Source organism: Rhyacophila brunnea, unplaced genomic scaffold, assembly GCF_057557595.1.
Source record: "Rhyacophila brunnea isolate RB1 unplaced genomic scaffold, BYU_Rbru_1.0 scaffold_12, whole genome shotgun sequence".
NCBI classification, from domain to species: Eukaryota; Metazoa; Arthropoda; class Insecta; order Trichoptera; family Rhyacophilidae; genus Rhyacophila; species Rhyacophila brunnea.
In genome coordinates this window covers 6,183,599-6,202,022 of record NW_028232774.1, presented here as the reverse complement: position 1 = coordinate 6,202,022, position 18,424 = coordinate 6,183,599, and the positions used below count along the sequence as shown (strand labels likewise).

Below are 18,424 nucleotides of genomic sequence, written 5' to 3'. Positions count from 1 at the left end.
AAGCATAACGTAGGTAACTTTACTGTTAATTATCAGTGTTGCAGACAGAAATAACATTCGCTGTAGTAATGCAAAATCAAGGCAAGAAATTGATATGTAAACATTACCTACATATTATTAAGTATTTCTTTTTTACCATTTTACCTCAATTTAATTTTTCCACTATTGCTTGATTTGGAAGAGAATTCTGTTATACTCGTATTATATCAAAAGCGTTTTTAAATTTGATGATATTTTCATAGTGTAGAAATTATTTTAAATGACTTTTATGCGGATCTTGGTTAGCTATACGCAAATGCAGACATAGTCCAAATAAACTTTAAGCATTCAAGTGAATCTCTCTGGTTGCAAACAATTTATCATGAAATCAAATCATCAAATTATTCAAAATATTATGTTTTTATACTTCATCCTTTACTTAGTAGGTATCTAGGTAATAAGGTTTTTACCCTTTCTTCGTGTATTGACTTTTAATCTTTTTTTTATTGTATTAATAAATAATAATAGTACAAAACATAAATCAATTAACTCCATCAAGTACCCTCGGTCGATAGTATTGATCAGACAAAGTTTACGATGATACATAATAGGCTCAATAATAGGTAATTTTCAAAACGCTTTCGATATAAAACAGTCTAGCTCCAAAAGAAGCACCTAAACTTACTTAAAAACCTATTCTATACACAAGACTGTTTTCAACTGCTACAACAGCTAACTAGGGTAGGAGAGTATCGAAATATTAACACTTATTGTAACAATTACAATAAGTTAGCCGTCTGAACTGTCAAAACTGTCTATCTGGCTCTAAATTTTATCACAGCCAAGAGAGGTGCTGTTAACATATAGCACCTATTTTAACAATTACAACTAATTTATTGTAATTGTTACAATAAATGCTAATACTTGGATACTTTCCTACCCTAGATAGCGGTAATAAAAAGGATTTCAAGTTATACACATTTATATTTTTATAAAAATCGATGTTTTTTAAAATAAATATAAAAAATATTAAAACGATTAGTCAAAAATCTACATGAGAAAAAATAGAAAACTTAATAAACAAAATTTTAATAATAAATATGACCATAAAAAATGTAGGTTTTTAATAATAACGTAACTTATAAGTCTTATGACATAAATATGTAACAAATTCACATTTTTTTTACAATTGTAAGTTTATCAATCATAAAAAAATATTTTGTTTTTAATGTTTTCAGATAGGTACATATTTATTGATTAATACGGTTAAAATTGTAAATTATCAAAAAAAAAATCCCAAATTGCAAGCTTCGTATTTTACGCTAGGTTCTCTGTTGGCATGGGTCTAGGACGACTTGGCACCGGACAACTGGACGCCACGGAATTCGAATATAAATAGACGTTAGGTACTTATATAAAATATTCAATATTATTATTTATATTTAAATGATTATATTATGATTTAATAGAGTTGTTGAGAATGTAAATGTGCAGACGTAAACAATGATTTAATCGTGCATATGTTTAAGTTCTAAAGAAAAAAGAGTTTTTTATTACATATAAAGCCTTAGGCATGGTAATTCTCAATCCGCGATAAAGAATACATTATGTTAAGAGTAAAATGAATTCAAACTACTAAGTAGTAGATAGAAACTGATTAAAATAACTCGTCTACGTTCTGTATACGTGTCTACGACAGTGCGACGTCCAATTGTCCGGAGGCCAGTCGTCCCATTCCCGTTGGCATAGAGGATTCCCCTTAAGTTCTTATTACCAAAGCGATATTTTACTTTTAATTTGAAATAATAATTCATCGATGGAAATAGTTGTTAGCTGTGTCGAAGTGTTCGCAAAGACGGTCAAAATAGTGATTTGTTATTTTTTTTTATAATAAAACGAATCGGGTAACGCGTTCCGTTATTTTAAAAGTATATTCTACAATAATATTAATCACCTATTTTTAAAATTTAAACTGATCTATTTTTCACACAAACTAGACGTGTCATAGGTTCGCCATCCCTATATTATGTGTATCTAAGTTAGATACATTGACTTATTGAAATTAAACAATGCCAATCATGGGGCTGACAGGGCTCTAGCCTAGGGGCCCGGAGTGGCGGATCGACCACATAATAGAGATAAACACACATCTTAAATATGCCCTAATAGTAAAAAAAATCGCCTACGGCGCTATTTTACTTCGGAGTTATTACCATTTTAAAATATAATTATGGTTTTGCAATTTTTGGTTATTGTGTGTTGATATTTGACAACTCCATAATTAGATGTGTTAAAAATCGCTAAAAATACACTGAATTTTTATTGACCTCGAACACCATTTAGAAAACGCCACTATAGAGCGTCAGACTGCCTTTAACCTTCGTGATAGGTAGGGGGGGGCGCCAAAGATCCTAGCCTGGGGCCCGCTTCAGGATGTGGGGGCCATGATGACAATAATTATTCTCATTGTTCTATCAATCAAATTAAATTGTTGTAGTATTTTATACACCCACGGTGGCCGCTCGGCTTAAGCGTTGGACTACCACGCCGTGGGTCTCAGGTTCGAATCCTGGGTCTGGCAAGTACACATATTGTTTTTCAATTAGCGTGTGAGTCAGGGTATGGACCTAATAGGTTGAGCAAGTGGCTGACATCCATTTCTCGTAAAACAAAAATCTGTCAATACAAACCTCTACTTTGTGGAGGTCCATATGATCATATTAGGATTGGACATGGTCGAAAGAAAAGAAAGAAAGTATTTTATAGAGACTTAAAACTTAAAATTAGTATTCCTCGTGTTAGTTACCAAAAAACTACACGACTTATTTTTACAGTTGGAATTTACGAGCCTTTTTAAAATATCCAAATATTTCCCGTATTACGTAGTCAGACTTTTACAACAGTGGCGTAGGGACCTGTGTAATAATATAGACTTATAAAGTAAACTGATTCAAAATAATAGTGACTAACATGACGACTTATAAAGAGGCATGTATTACAATTTAAAATTGAATATACCTATTATTATATTGTGTAAGTAGGTAAGTACAAGTGGCGGAGGGTGGAGTTAGGCTGTTAAGATCCACCATAAATAGTGCACACTAAACTTTGTCATTCATACGTATTTATTTTCATTAAAATAATACTACAATTTACAGATGGTGTTGGTTAGTTTTTTTTAAATTTAATTAAACCCTGCGTAACAAAGCCATAATGGATAAAATGGTCAAAAAATACTCGTCTATCTATAAAATATAAAAAATTATGCCATTAGATTACATATAATTTTGGATATTTTATAGATAGAATAATATGTTTAATCTTTTATGATTTGGTTTAGGGAGGGGTTAATGAATTCAAACAAATTAACAAACAACATGTGCCATACTATGTATGTTACTCTAGTTGAATTAGATGAACAAATAAGTATGAATGAAAAAGTATGCACAATTTTGTCGGATCGTCCAAAGTATACTAAAACTATTATGGTTTGGTTTAGGCTGGGCTTAATTGATTTTTAAAAACTAACCTAACTTTCTGGTTTTGATACTACGCAGAACTTCTCGGTCATTTTGATTCCATTCGATTGAGAACTTCAACATTTTCGTCACCCGGTCAGTCCAAGAAATTTTGAGGATGCGTCTATACATCCACATCTCGAAAGCTTCAAGTCTCCGTGACATCTCTTGGTTTAGCGTCCATACTTTCATACCATAGAAAAGAATTGAGAGAACTTAATAACGTATCATACGCAGTACCATTACTACTTAGTTAAACAATTACACTTAGTTATTAAATAATTCTCTACGTCAATGCTGTTAGGGAGGCCATACTTTCGTAGGCGACGTTTTGGGCGTCCGTAGGTAATGTAATGACAATTCGCTTCAATTGTTTTGAATGAAACGGATTAAAAATTACATTCTCCAAGTTCTTCTACCTACAGCCTTGTAAAGTAATTTTAGCAGTGTAAGCGGAATTCACTTACTATACGTCTTATTAGTAAAGTAGACAAGGTTCATTATCCTATCGATTTTTTTCGTTGTGACGAAGCTGTAGGACTAACTAATATAGGTATATAGCAGTGGCGAAGGGTGGAGGTAGGTTGTTAAGATCCAACATAAATAGTGCACACTAAACTTGGTCAGTCATACGTATTTGTTTTCATTGAAATAAGACTACAATTCACAGATGGTGTTGGTTACATTTTAATATTCAATTAAACCCTGCAAAACCATGCCGTAATAGATAATAGTCAAAAAATACTCGTATATCTATCAAATATCTGAAATTATGCAATTGAATCATACATAACTTTGGATATTTTATAAATAGAATAATATTTTGTACCTATCTATTATATAGTTTGGATTAGGCAAGGCTTAATGAATTAAAAAAAATGAACCAACAAGATGTGTAACAATACAATATGTTGTATTCGTTTGAATGAAAAAGTGTGAACAATTTTGTGGTATCGCTCAAAGTATACCAAAACTATTATGGTTTGGTTAGGCAGGGTATAATTGATTTTTAAAAACTACACCATATGTAAATAATTGTAGTCTTAGTTAAATAAAAACAAATACGTATGACTAACAAAGTTTAATGTGCACTATTTATGGCGGATCTTAACAACCTACCTCCACCCTTCGCTACTGGTATATAGGTACTTGATGGAATTTGAATTAAAATTCTAATGGATTTAAGTTTTCTACTGTTCCTTTTGAGTCGTTTTTTGTGACCCGGATTTCGCCTTTCGGCATCTTCAGGCACACTCACCAAAAGGTAACACACTGAAAATGAATACTATTAAATCTAACTTACATAACAAATCAATACAATAAAGTAGGTAAAAACTTTATCACCTACATAATATTAAGTCACCAAATATAATAAACAAATTAAATTATGAATAGTTGAAGTGTTTGTAAAAAACCCCCTACCTTATCAAGAATAATACACTCGATAAGTGTAATGTGTAATCATTAGTAAATATAAACCATAAAAATACTACACTCCAGAGGTGTAAAATCGTCCATTCTGGGAACAATAGTAACGTGTTGGACAACAACATAAATATGTATAATATATTTTTTAATTAATTTTAACAAAAGTCCAACTAACTAATTCACAAGATTTAATAATGTAACATTATTTTTATTGAACATGCATAATTTTATTCTGAAAACACTTCTGAGACAATATACAACCAGTAGAAAAAATCTTTTTTTGAAAAAAATACGACACCCAGGATGATTCGATCCTGCGTCTCTCGGGTTTTGCACACATGCACATTGTGCGCAATGCTATATGTATCCTATCTAATTGCGACAAGTTTTAACTAATGGCTTTTACAATACTCTCTGAAGCGCTTTCCAAATTGAGTTACTATTGGCGATCGGCTATTGTATTTTTAATCAAAGTAGGTAGTATTACTTTAATCACTAACCGACGTCACGGATCACTTCAAGATGTTTTGTTTGCTTGCACTTGCTAATTAATACTTAAATTAACTGTTTTTTATTCAACGAATAATTCACAAGATTTAAGAATGTAACATTCTTTTTGTTGATTTTATGTGCATGGGCGCGAAACCCGAGAGACGCAAGTTCGATTCCTGCTGGGTGTCGTATTTTTTACATTTTTTTTTCTATTGGTTATATAATATTTTCTCAGAATTGTTTTCAGAATTATTATGTATGTTCAATAAAAAGTCGAATAATCTTAAAATTAGAAAATAATATCTGAATTATTCCACTATTACATTCACGGCCCTGGGGTCAGGGTTCAGGGCTGACAGGGCCCTAGTCTGGGGGTCCGGGCTCAGAAGGGGCCCGGCGAGGCGTGTCGACCAGATAAGTGAAATAAACAAACATCACAAATTTGGTTCACTAGTAACAAGGCGCTATTTTCCTTCAATAATATTATTTTTAATTACATGGTTGTACGATACAATTTTTAATTGTGTATCAATACTCGACAACTCCATAATTCGAATGGGTGTATTAAAATATACAAAAAATACTATATATACACATTAATTTTACCGCGTACACCATTTGGAAAACGCTACTGTAGAGCATCACACAGCTTTTATCCTTAGGGATAGGTAAGGGGGCCCGCTTCAGGATGCGGGGGCTATGATTATATTATTAGTATTTCACGCTTTCTACTTGACTATGGCTACTCATTTACTCACCGTAAATAGCCTGTTAAGGCTGTGCGCACACTACAACGTCTGTCCCTGTGTGTACACGGCTTTACATTACTAATTGACGGGTGTAGTAAGGCAACCTAAAGTCTTTTCTTAAATTGTTGGATTAGTAGTGAAAACGTGAGTGAATATGATGACGGGAAAAAAATCGTTCTTGATAAATTTTTATTTTGTTTATCTTTCAGCTTTTGGTGGACCAGGTGATGATTCTGGAGACGATGACTCCTCTGGACTTCATGGATTTCCGAGAGTATCTCTGCCCTGCGTCAGGATTCCAAAGCGTTCAATTCCGGCTCATGGAGAATAAAGTAGGAAAAAATAAAATGTAGATAAAATTGAATTAATCGATTACAGATTCTCTAATACACTACCCTACACGTAGGGATTGCAATACCGAATGAATATATCAATACCGGTATTTCGGTTTTTCTTATTGAATACCGGTATTCGTCAAAACATATTGTAGTATAAAAAAGAAAGTACCTATCAATAAATATAGCTATTAAAATGTATTTAAAATACTATTTTATAGCAAGCTAAGGAACATACACGCATTTATTATGTTGACCTTTATAAATATGTATAAAGTACAGTAATGTGGTCCAGGTACAGGAAAATCTCTCTCAAATTCAACATTTTTTGGATGTTCTATCAACATTGGATCAATAGTTATAGAATAATTGGAATTATTTGAAACGAATGTTTTCTTTTTCGAAATATGTTAATTCATCGCGACAATTCTATAAATATTTGCGAGATTTTTTATTATTAGGTATGTAATTTTTGTTGGTTCCTGTCAATATATTTGCGTTTTTGCAGCATTAATCTTTCCAGTAAATTTTAATTTCAATTTATTTTTTTTTTGACATATTGTGGACATTACAAATTATAAGTTTAAGACGTTCACAACATGACATTTAGAAACAAAGATATATAAATATAACAGTATTATATAAAAAAAAGAGATATATCAGTAGATAAATTAGATAGGTACAAGGAAGTACACCGGATGAGTTAAGCAGACCCTATTTTAAGAATTTATAAAACAACATCCACCTAAACTCATTCTCACGTAGGTGGAATATATCAACATAGTATACAATATACAATATAGTAAGTAGAAAAAAACCACAATAAATTCATTTTCAAAAAACACAAACGTGTATGCTTTCTTCATACCGAAAATACCGGTATTTTGAATTTTTGAAACCGGTATTTCGGTATCGATAAAAAATTGAATACCGGTTTTGAAATACCGGTATTGCAATTCCTACCTCCACGTAACCTTGCAATTTGGAATAGACTTTTTGAATTATTTGATGAAATCAGGCGCCTGGCTTACTAATACACGTATATGCGTATTAAATACAAATCTTGTCACTGTGTACAATTGCAAAGTTACGTGGAGGATACTCTACCATCTTCATAATTTTTTTTTTGTTGATGGTTTTGTAATGTTTATTAGTTGGGGGTGAAAAACGAGCATCGCGTGAAGTACAACCAGCGTTACTCAACTGTGTTCGGGGGAGATCCTGCCGCCATGGAGGCGATTGAGCGGTCTGAGAAAGAGCCTGCGTTGGTTGACCTACTGCAGAGGTGGCTGGAGCGCACTCCTGGTCTGGAGCACGAGGGATTCGACTTCTGGGGGAAGTTCCGGAACGCTGTCAGCGAGATGATCCATGAACAGCATAAAGCCGCAGAGGTACAAACTTTACAAGCTTGTTTATTTTGCCTTAATTTATTATTATTTTTTCATTTTGTTAACCTTTTGAAACTAGTTGCCCATCTCTGCATTCATCACATTCGGATAAGAAATTATCACAGAACAGACTAATAGTTAATAGAATTCCGATAGGCTATATCCCAATATAGTACATTTTGACGCAGGGCTGTGCTAATGCAGTGTTTCCCAACCTTATTTCTGCCAAGCCCCACTTCAACTCTTCAAAAATCTCCATGCCCCCCCCATATCAAAATTTTATAGTTACTAATTAATTCTGAAAAAAATGAATTGCTTCAAATAAAAAATGCACATGGGCAATACTATTTTTAATTTAACTTTCGTAAGTAAATATGTAGATATATTACGTTACATGTACACCTTCGAAGAAAATTAGTGCGATTCTTGTGCTATGCTTCGTCTTCAAATGATTTTCAAGATAACCTTTTTGCCCCCCAAAACATTCAAATTGCCCCCCGGTGGGGGAACCACGCATTCATTATGGACGTGCAATAGTTTGTGTTGCAACCTTCAATACACCAATGTTAAATGAGCGTCAGTACATAAACCGAGAGCAGTTGTCAGTATTCGACATATGACGTATTCTTGACACGTGTTTAAGTTTATCGCGTATTCTTCCACACTCGAGATCGGTTGCTTTCTTCTCCACACCCGTTCCCAATATTTATGAATTCACTGGGAATTACGTATCACTCTCGAATCGTCACATCTCTTCGCTTTCATCTTCAACCACTATCTGACTTTGTCCAAATTACCAAATGTGTGCGAATCCTTTTATGAGACTTGATTGTTAGCCATTCGCTCATTTCCAGTGACGTCCCTCGACAAAATGCCACCCCTAGGCAGGGCCAAAATGCCGTCCCATTTTATACAGTATTTTTGTATTATCCTTTCATGACTCCAATGTCTAAGAAATGTATTGTATGGATACATTACTAACAAGATATATACCACTAAATCTAATTTTATTTAAATGCCATCTCTGCTTCAATAGACAATATTTCGAGTCCATGGTTTCAGATACATTTCAAAATACACCTGACAACTTCCAAAACTCACGAGTGTGAGACAAAAAAAAATACAGTTACGTTAAACCGTTTATCTTAATTAATACATTTTTTCCAAGGAGTGGGCAGATTTTTTAATGGAAAGATATTTCCGTTATTACTAACTGTAGTTACCTATTTTCTACATTTACCTAATGATTCTTCTCGATTTGCCACCCTTCGAATAACTGCCGCCCCCAAGCGACGCTCAATCTGCCTACTCCCACGGGTTGTCAATGCTCATTTCCTATTGTTGCATTCAAGAAATTGGGGTAAGGTAAAAGGGGGATAAGTGGACCACAAATGGGCGAATGGAGAACACGCATTGAAGTCAGTTGCTAAACTTTTGAGAAACCTATACAATTTACATTGACCTTATTATAATCTTTTACCTACTGTCCAACAAGATCTTCTTGGTTACATGTTAAAACTGTGAACTAACAAGGTCCTCCCATTTTTAACCGCACGTCGTTTGAAGCGCCTTCGCGCATTAGCGACGAGTTGTCCACGTGTTAAAACAGTGAACTAACAAGCTCCTCCTACTTTTAACCGCACTAGCGACTTCCGGTTATTGCCTAGATCTTCTTGTCGGACAGTACCATATAATACCAAAAAGTTAAAATCTGCAAAGTTTTTCCATCGTCAGGTTTTTTTCGATACCTTCCCGAGACTAAAAACTCCTAACATTCCATTACAAATTGGGGGAGGTCCGGTACTCCAAACATGGTGTTTGGAGTAACTACAATGTAATCGATTTGAAACCTTCAGTTATAGATTCCTCGTGGACGGTTACTAGACTGAAATGTAATAAAATTGGTGTCGTCGATCTACTTTTAGAGATAGTGGTTTATTTGATGAATTTTATATTTTGATGTTCACTTGCAGAACGAAAGCGAAGAAAAGGCCAGTTATCGTCTTATGGACATTGAAAAAAGGAAAGAAGTCTACAAATCCATCTTCGAATCAGATGCTCATGATGCTCTTGTATCACGAGGAGAACGAAGGTAATTGACTGGTTACTGGGATTTAAAAAAAATATTTAATAGCTGGTGGTAGTAAACATCAATATTATTAATATACAAATTATGTCTTCTTGTTATTCAGATTTACCCATCGAGCACTTCAGGGGGCCATCATGATAACGTTTTACAGAGACGAGCCTCGGTTCTCTCAGCCGCATCAAATGCTGATGCTACTCATGGATATTGACTCCCTCATAACAAAGTGGCGATGTAAGTGGAATTCGTCGATTATAATTGTAGAGTTATAGAGCTTCAATATATTTAGTACAATACAAAAACAATAAATTTCAGCAACACGTGCTCGCATTTTTTAAATAAATGTAATCAGTAAAATCCATATTTACCGGCGACGTTCACAAAAAATATTTAAGTCAGCCGTAGAAATTCTATCTTACTCTAACGTATAGTGCGGAGATATAAGCGTGCCGAATGCTTTCTCATTCGCACTTATGGTTCGTTTTTCTTCAGGCCTTGGTTTTTAGAACGTTTTAGTCGATCCCGGCATATTGCCCACTACTTCCTACTGCCTTCTCAAAACTGGGCAGGCTATGAATTTAAAATGAATGTACAGTCGAACTCGGGTATTACGATCACGTACATAGCGAGATCTCGGATGTAATGAGAAAAAAATCGTTGACATTTTGGTTTATGATTTTCTCCATACATTTATTCATTTTTATAACGAGCTACTTATCGGATATTCCGAGCAAAAATATCGTCAAAATTTTTGTTAAAACTGTTAATTTGTCGATCGTGTAAAAACATTTTCGACCCTAAGCAATAAAATCCGACCGTAGACCGATGCCGCCGGGATCGGATTACGTTTATGACACTAGTCAAGTGTCTGGGTACCTAATTGGCGTTTTCGCCGACATCATTGAAAAAGTATCCACGCATATGGTTGAAATTTCATGTAAAAAATATAAGCTGAAGTCAATAGGTACCTACCAGCGTTCATTACAATAAACAACTTCTTTTGTAGTTTATGAATGCCATCCTTGTTTCGGGGAAAAATTCTAAATGTGTATTTTTATTTGAATTGTGACTTGTGTTATGTGACCGCTCATTTAAAAATACATATTCTCTGATAGTAATGCTTATAACGAGCAAATTCAATCGGTCCCATCTTCCTCGTAATAACCAAGTTCGACTGTAATAATATATGGTAATTTCTCCACATTCACTATTTGTTTCAAAATCATGACACTGATCATCCTAATTGTAGTTTGCTATCTCAGTACCATTCTTATGTATATTCATCAAGTATCTCCCAATTTCTCCTTCCAGACAATCATGTTATAATGGTGCAAAGAATGATTGGGTCTCAACAGCTGGGAACGGGTGGATCATCAGGCTACCAGTATCTACGCTCTACTCTAGGGTAATATTACATAACATTTACATAATATTCTTCATGAAGTTTTTCATTGGTTGAAAATATATTTACGAGAAAGGAAAGTGAAATGACAAAAGAATTCTGGTAATGGGGTGATTTGCACAAATTTCTTTATAATATCTAATATCAATTCTTTGTCATTCTTAATGTATATAGAAAAGTAGAAATTCTGATGTAAAATAATGATTGTAGATAGTCGATAAATGTGTTGGTAAACAGAATAAATAAAAAGCACTGGACTCATTCAGAACTATTGAAATATTATACTAGAACCGTCTATGACAGGTCAAATTCATTAACGCAAAATAGCAATAATCACTCATATTTCAATGCATGTCCCCCACATCCTGAAGCGGGCCCCCATGCCACGGTGTTTGGCCCAACACCCCCCCCCAACCTATCGCTGAGGTAAAGGGCAGTGTAATGTTCTACAGTAGTGTTTCCCAAACGGTATTCTCCAGAACTTCCTTTCCTTCTGGCAGAACTCCAGGGTTCCTTGTAAAATAAAGGGTATTCCGCGTATTTTTAAATGAATTTGCTTGAATTGTCGGCACACAGCATCATATTATGAAGTACTGATCACGACTCTCTTTTGTGATATTATAATAGTCATTTTTATTAGTCAGGAAACACACTAAAAGTAATTATAAAATAGGTAAAATACCATTCGTGAAATAGCACCGCAAGTGAATTTTTTTTACTATTTGAGCAAATTTATGGTGTGTTCATCTCACTTAACTGGTCGACCTGCCACGCCGGGCCCCCAGACTAGAGCCACCCCCTTGTGGGGGCCATGTTTCAATGTAGGTAGAAATCACTTTTCAACCACATATTTAAATATATATTATATTGTACCATACAATATATAATATACGGACACTCGCTGATTGGTCGGTAGAATAAGACAAATAATGCAGATTTGGTTTACCTAACAACCCTTATTGAAATGTAGGTAGTGTTTATTTACAATATGTATATATTATATGTTGTCAAAAGAATGACATTTATACAGTGCTCGAAATAGAAAATTTTACTTACCGGAACGCTCAATATTTTTTCAAAAAATATGTGCAATATTCGATATAATAACTGTAATACAAAAAATATCTCAGTTTTACAAAATGTACTTTACAAAACATTTTCATCACCACATTCGCCCGAATCAGTTATTTGCGACATCAAAATATATAATAATATAAGTTTGATGTCGCAGGTATAGCCATCTACTACCTACACTCTATAGGGATTTTATGAGAACCTAATACATTCGCCTAGTATGAAAATATCATTATTCATTATTTAAACTTAGTAAGAATGTGAAAATTCTAAAAGAAATTGCCATTACCATGTAGGTACTATTAAAAAATAGTCAAAAACAATTTTCTTTAATCGATTATATAGCAATATACCTACATAAGCTTATGAGTGCCTATTCCAGTGCATCGATAAGAATGTAATGAATATTTGAAAAGAAGAACAATCTACCTTATCTATGAGCTTTATATTATGTGAGCCCAATGACATTAATATGGACGAATCATCTGGAAAAGAAAATTACACTCACGTTATTGTCGGGTCTGCCGAATGGCATAATCTGTTCTAACGCCATTACAATAAAGGTGATATTGCTATAAATTCCTGATGCTTTTTGTTGGGTCTGCCGAATGGTTCGGTTCGAACGGGTTCGCTCAAATGAACATTGACATTAGGAACACTGCTCTAACGCCATTACAATAAAGGTCATATTGCTATAAATTTCTGATGCGTGATATCGCATAATGGAAATTGCGTGACGTCTACCTATGCATGCGAATGCGCGAATTTACTTGCTAGCTACTGTACTGAGTGCGTCGTCCATTAATAATGTCATTGTGTGAGCCTAATACATTTTTTTCAAATATGGAATATCAATATTATTTTAATCGTAGTAATAAATAGGTGAAAATTGTAGAAGGCATTGCCATTTTTTCATGAACAATCCACCTGCAGGGGTCTATGAGAGCCTGATACATTTTTTTCAAAATATGCAATATGAACATTATTTTAAGCTTAGTAATAAATAGGTGAAAATTCTAGAGGGCATTGCCATTTTTTATAAACAATCTACCCGCAGGGTCTTATGAGAGCCTAATACATTTAAAAACAAATATGCAAATCAATATTATTTTAAGCTTAGTAATAAATAAGTGAAAATTGTAGAAGGCATTGCCATTTTTTCATAAACAATCTACCTGCAGGGTCTTATGAGAGCCTAATACATTTTTTTAAAATATGCAATATCAATATTATATTAAGCTTAGTAATAAATAGGTGAAAATTCTAGTAGGCATTGCCATTTTTCATAAACAATCTACCTGCAGTGGTCTATGAGAGCCTAATACATTTTTTTTAAATATGCAATAAGTATCAATATTATTTTAAGCTTAGTATTAAAAACGTAAAAATTTTAGAAGGCATTGCCATTACCATGATAATTTTTAAATAATAATAAAAAACTCTTTTCATTAATTGATTATAATAATATAATATACCAATATACACTTACCTGCAATGGTTTTATGAGTGCCTAATACATTTTCAATTGTATATAATTAAGTGGATTGATTGCATCATGATACTTTTGTATTTCACAAACCATCTACCTTACGTCCTTCTATAATCTATTCCCATAATACCAGGTACCATAAATAAAAATGATGTATTTTGTGATTTTGTCTGCACGCAAAAAAAAATTGTTATAATAATATACTATTATCTCATATTGTCTTATAAAGAAAATGGAAGAGAGCAATAAATCTAAGGTGCTTTCTTCAATAAAAACTTTGATTTTTTATTATTAGACACATGGGTTATCTAGAAATGCATTGTTGGGAAAAAATATACCTAGCTCGATGCATTTCTAAGAACAAAATTTTAACTTGGCTAATTGTGGCACCCATTTTTTGTATCGACATATTATGTAGGAACAATAATAAGGGAATAGAAAGATAATTATTTTATTATTTATTCAAAATATTTTGAACTGGAACGCCATATGAAATATATGAGGCTCGAGAATTGTACGAGACATCTTGCTATCTTCTAGGATTCCACGAGAAGGAACGGTATATTCGAGGATTCTACGAGACGGAACGGTATTCTCGAGGAATTCACGAACCGGAACGGCGCTCCAGGGCGTTCTGCTCCATTCCGAGCGATGCATTTATATGAGCAGACCAGAATGTCCTTGAATGTTAGCCATTATAATATAGTATCGCGTGTCACATTATGACAGTTATTTGAGTGCGACATTACATCTCCATGCAGTAGTGTCACCTGTTGCTGTCGCCGAGCTCAAGCGTTAAAGCGTTAGTTAAAGATGGCCGTTTTATTATTTACATGTTGCATCCATAAGTAAGTCAATCTTTTTAATCGTTTTGATGCTTTTTGTTTTTGTTTTCAGGGATCGCTACAAGGTGTTCATAGATCTATTCAACCTGTCGACGTTCTTGATCCCGCGTCAGTTGATCCCTCCACTGGACGCCAGTATGAGAAGTTGCCTTAACCTGTCGTGGGGAATCAGAAGTACCGAGAATGGACACTCCTCCCAAAATAGTAATAATAACAAACGGAACGGAACCAGCGAAGAATTGGAAAGTTCGTTAGAAAAATCTATGTAAAGAATCTATGATTTACCATCGCATCAGAGAAGTATGATACAAATGAATGATTATCAATTATTATAATATTGTGGCAAGTGAATAAAATTTACTTTTACATTGTCTTTGATTCTACAATATTTGCATGTGTATAAAACCGTATTGTTCAGGAGACACATAATTCTGTAAAGTAATCAAATCATGATGAACATCTGTGAAATACATTAATACAACCTTTATGTTCTCCATATTTGTTTGCAAATGCAAGAGAAAGCAAGGGAATGTCTTTGATATGTGGTGTTAGCGACGAATGCTTAGAATTCCTTTGACACAACCAGCAAAAGTTAAACAGTACCATCTTGCACTGTCAGATGTAAAAGATTTGTCGCTCAGAAAATGAGTAGAGAGACTGGTTAGAAAGAAAAATGTAACATTAATAACTGAGCTGATTTTCAATAGAAAGAATTAAAATAAACAGTTAATCATGATTTGTAATCTTTATAAGCACTTTTAATATTGATTGTTACTGACAGATTCTGTATTTTGTTTTCTTACAATATTTTGCGTTATAATTCAAACATGTACGAAGCAAGGTGTTATAAACAGTTGAAGAAGAAAGTACCGCTAAAAAATGGATACATGTAAATTGTACATAAAACATTTCACCGTAGCACAGTTTGCGTTGAGCTTTCTTATCGGAAAGAGATGACCGTATACCATACGGTCTCCAATTTTATTAGATTCAATCTGAACGTTAATTCAATTTTCATAGCTGAGTATGGCAAAATTCATAAATTCAACAATGAAAACCTAACCTAACCTAACAAATAATCCAGTATATCGACTATTTTCAAAATTTGTTTGCTGCTGGCTTCCTGTAAGTCTGTTAGACATGAATTTTTCAAGTAGGTACTATACGACCCAAAGAGGTTGGACCGTCTTTAATATACGGCCATATATTTCCGATACAACATTTCACGGCGATGTGTGATACGGAGAACTGCATATGTACAAGTTTCCGGACACGCTAAAAATGGCTGCAGGTATTGTAGAATCGACGACGATTTGTTTAACATTCCGATTGTATATATTTTATTGTACAAGATTTACAAAAGAAAAATACTTACATAATTATTTTTATTCACTTGGTATGTACAAGTATATTAAGGCGTCATCACACAGTGAGCTAAGTGTATAAATAATGAATATTTGTCATAGAATAAAACAAAAACCTCTAGAAACAACACGGCATATTTAATTTAGTCAATATTAGAAGTGGAAGGATGGTTTTTTAACATGCCAGAAAATACAGAAACAAATTCGATATATTTTATATCAAACTAATATTTAGATAATATTCTTATAATGTTCCCCTTCATAATGGTCCGAGCAAGGTGGATGTTGACACTCTTTGATCCGTGTTGAAACACTGATACTGTGTCGATAGACAGAAAAGATTTGCCGGTCTTGGCCACACAACATGTATGTTGCCCCGTCACAATGGTGACCACCATGTGACATGTATACTCGCTTTACTTGGGCCATTCTGAAGCATTAAAATTATTCTCTTATAATTTTAATAAGAGACGCAACGCAAAAAATAATATTATATTGTTTTTGAGTAATGACATTACGACAAGCCTGCATTATTTTTGTGTTAATTTTATAATGAAGTACCCAGGTTTTTGATTTTGAGATTATGTGACTAAGTTACAATAAATAGTAATAAAAGAACTTTTTATATACGACGTTTTTAAATTTTCTGTTGAATCATATTATAAACTTGACAATTCTATGTATTAATAAATACTTTTTTTTTGTACTTGATAGAAATACTGAATAAATATAGAATACTGAAATGTCATTTTGACATTTCATATTGATTTACATAGTAACGCACGTATATATTAATAATTTAGTTGCTAGGACCCCCTTAGCAACCAATAATAGTGTTTTACTTTTTACGGTTTTTTTCCGAAATAGCTTTCCATACAAAACAGAATTAACTGAAAATGAATTCAATTCTGCTTAAAGATGGCTAAAAGTATGCATTGTCATCGTGTTCTGATATATTCTAAAAATTTCAAATGTCTAGCTAGTCAGGAAGTTAGTAAAAATCGATTGCAAGATTTATATTGGACAAACAAGAATACGAGCTAATAAAAACGTGGTAAAATAGGAAGTTATCATTGATGATTTACACATAGATTTTTAGACAGGTAAGTACCTATTTTATGTTATAGAAGATTTTAGAATATCAGAGGAGTCACCAACATGGTAGGCTATGTACCCCATTAGGGTAAGCAAAGACCTGAACAGCCTTCTCAACGAGTTGGCCCCAACTCTCATGGCACTCTAGGACACGCAAGGCGTATGTCAGTGGAAGACTCTTGGCATTCATGAATCGGCGCAACCATCTGGGGCATCCTAACATTTGTTTTAATATGGTGATGCGGCATGACTGAAAGACAAGATGACAAATGGATAGTAATGATTCTAATAATTAAGATAACCATTTGTGGATGTGACAGGCGATAGCTGCATGCCAGGTATTCATCACTAGACTCAAAATGCGAAGTACCTGGGTATGCAGAATGTGCTCGGAAAAATCCGGAGGTCCATGGTTGAAGCTATAAGTGGTAGTATATGGAAGTCATTGGCATCTGATAGATTTTTCTAGCTGTCTTAAAAATCAATAATAAATATACGTAAGGTTAAAGAACGTTAGGTTCTTTATTATAGAAAAAACACAATTTTGAAAAACCTCAGAAACATTCATAATATTAGAAAAAAAGTTGGACAGAATAGGACTAAAACTCATGTCCTTCACTTTCCGGGTGAGTATTTTCGCCTCTAAGTTAGCGATCCATCTATGATTCATGCCAATTATTTTTTAAATCTATGTTTAACCTGAAGTAGTTCAATTTTCAGCATTCAGGAGGCAATACCATTAGTTTTGTGATACATAGTCAGGTCCACGCCACGCGGGTGGCGGAATCAATGGGAAGAACCAACCACCAGAAAATGAACTGAGTAATAAAGGTACAATATTTCAAGAAAAAACAATTTATCTCACGAGCTTGTTTCATGGATAGTAAAAAAAGTCGCCTGTGGAACAACTTTCTTCAGTATAATTAAAGATTATTTTATAAATTTATGATCGATAGGAACATATCGATCGTTCCATGTCGCTTTGAATTATAATTGAGAATGTTATATTGGACGACAATTTTGAGCTGGCACCCGTGCGGCAGCCACCCTTCCCGCGTCCCTGCGTATAGTTCACATTGTAGGGCCATATCATGTCCATCTAAAGCGGACATGATATAAAACCATCCCACCCACGAGGCTTAAGCGTTGGACTATCACGCCGTGGGTCTCAAGTTCGAAT

General features: G+C 33.8%; 2 protein-coding genes across 2 annotated transcripts in view; one reads left to right on the top strand and one right to left on the bottom strand.

Moving 5' to 3' along the window:
• v (Tryptophan 2,3-dioxygenase vermilion) overlaps positions 1–15,151 on the top strand; it is a 51,112-nt gene extending 35,961 nt beyond the window's left edge. The window contains exons 4-9 of the mRNA XM_085960649.1: positions 6,376–6,498; positions 7,656–7,892; positions 9,863–9,981; positions 10,082–10,209; positions 11,287–11,380; positions 14,838–15,151. Of these exons, the coding sequence (XP_085816775.1) occupies positions 6,376–6,498; positions 7,656–7,892; positions 9,863–9,981; positions 10,082–10,209; positions 11,287–11,380; positions 14,838–15,054 (918 nt within the window). The 3' untranslated portion in view covers positions 15,055–15,151. The remainder of the gene's footprint in view (positions 1–6,375; positions 6,499–7,655; positions 7,893–9,862; positions 9,982–10,081; positions 10,210–11,286; positions 11,381–14,837) is intronic.
• LOC147077707 (cathepsin O-like) overlaps positions 1–18,424 on the bottom strand; it is a 129,061-nt gene that overhangs the window by 98,552 nt on the left and 12,085 nt on the right. The gene's annotated exons all lie outside the window — the stretch shown is intronic.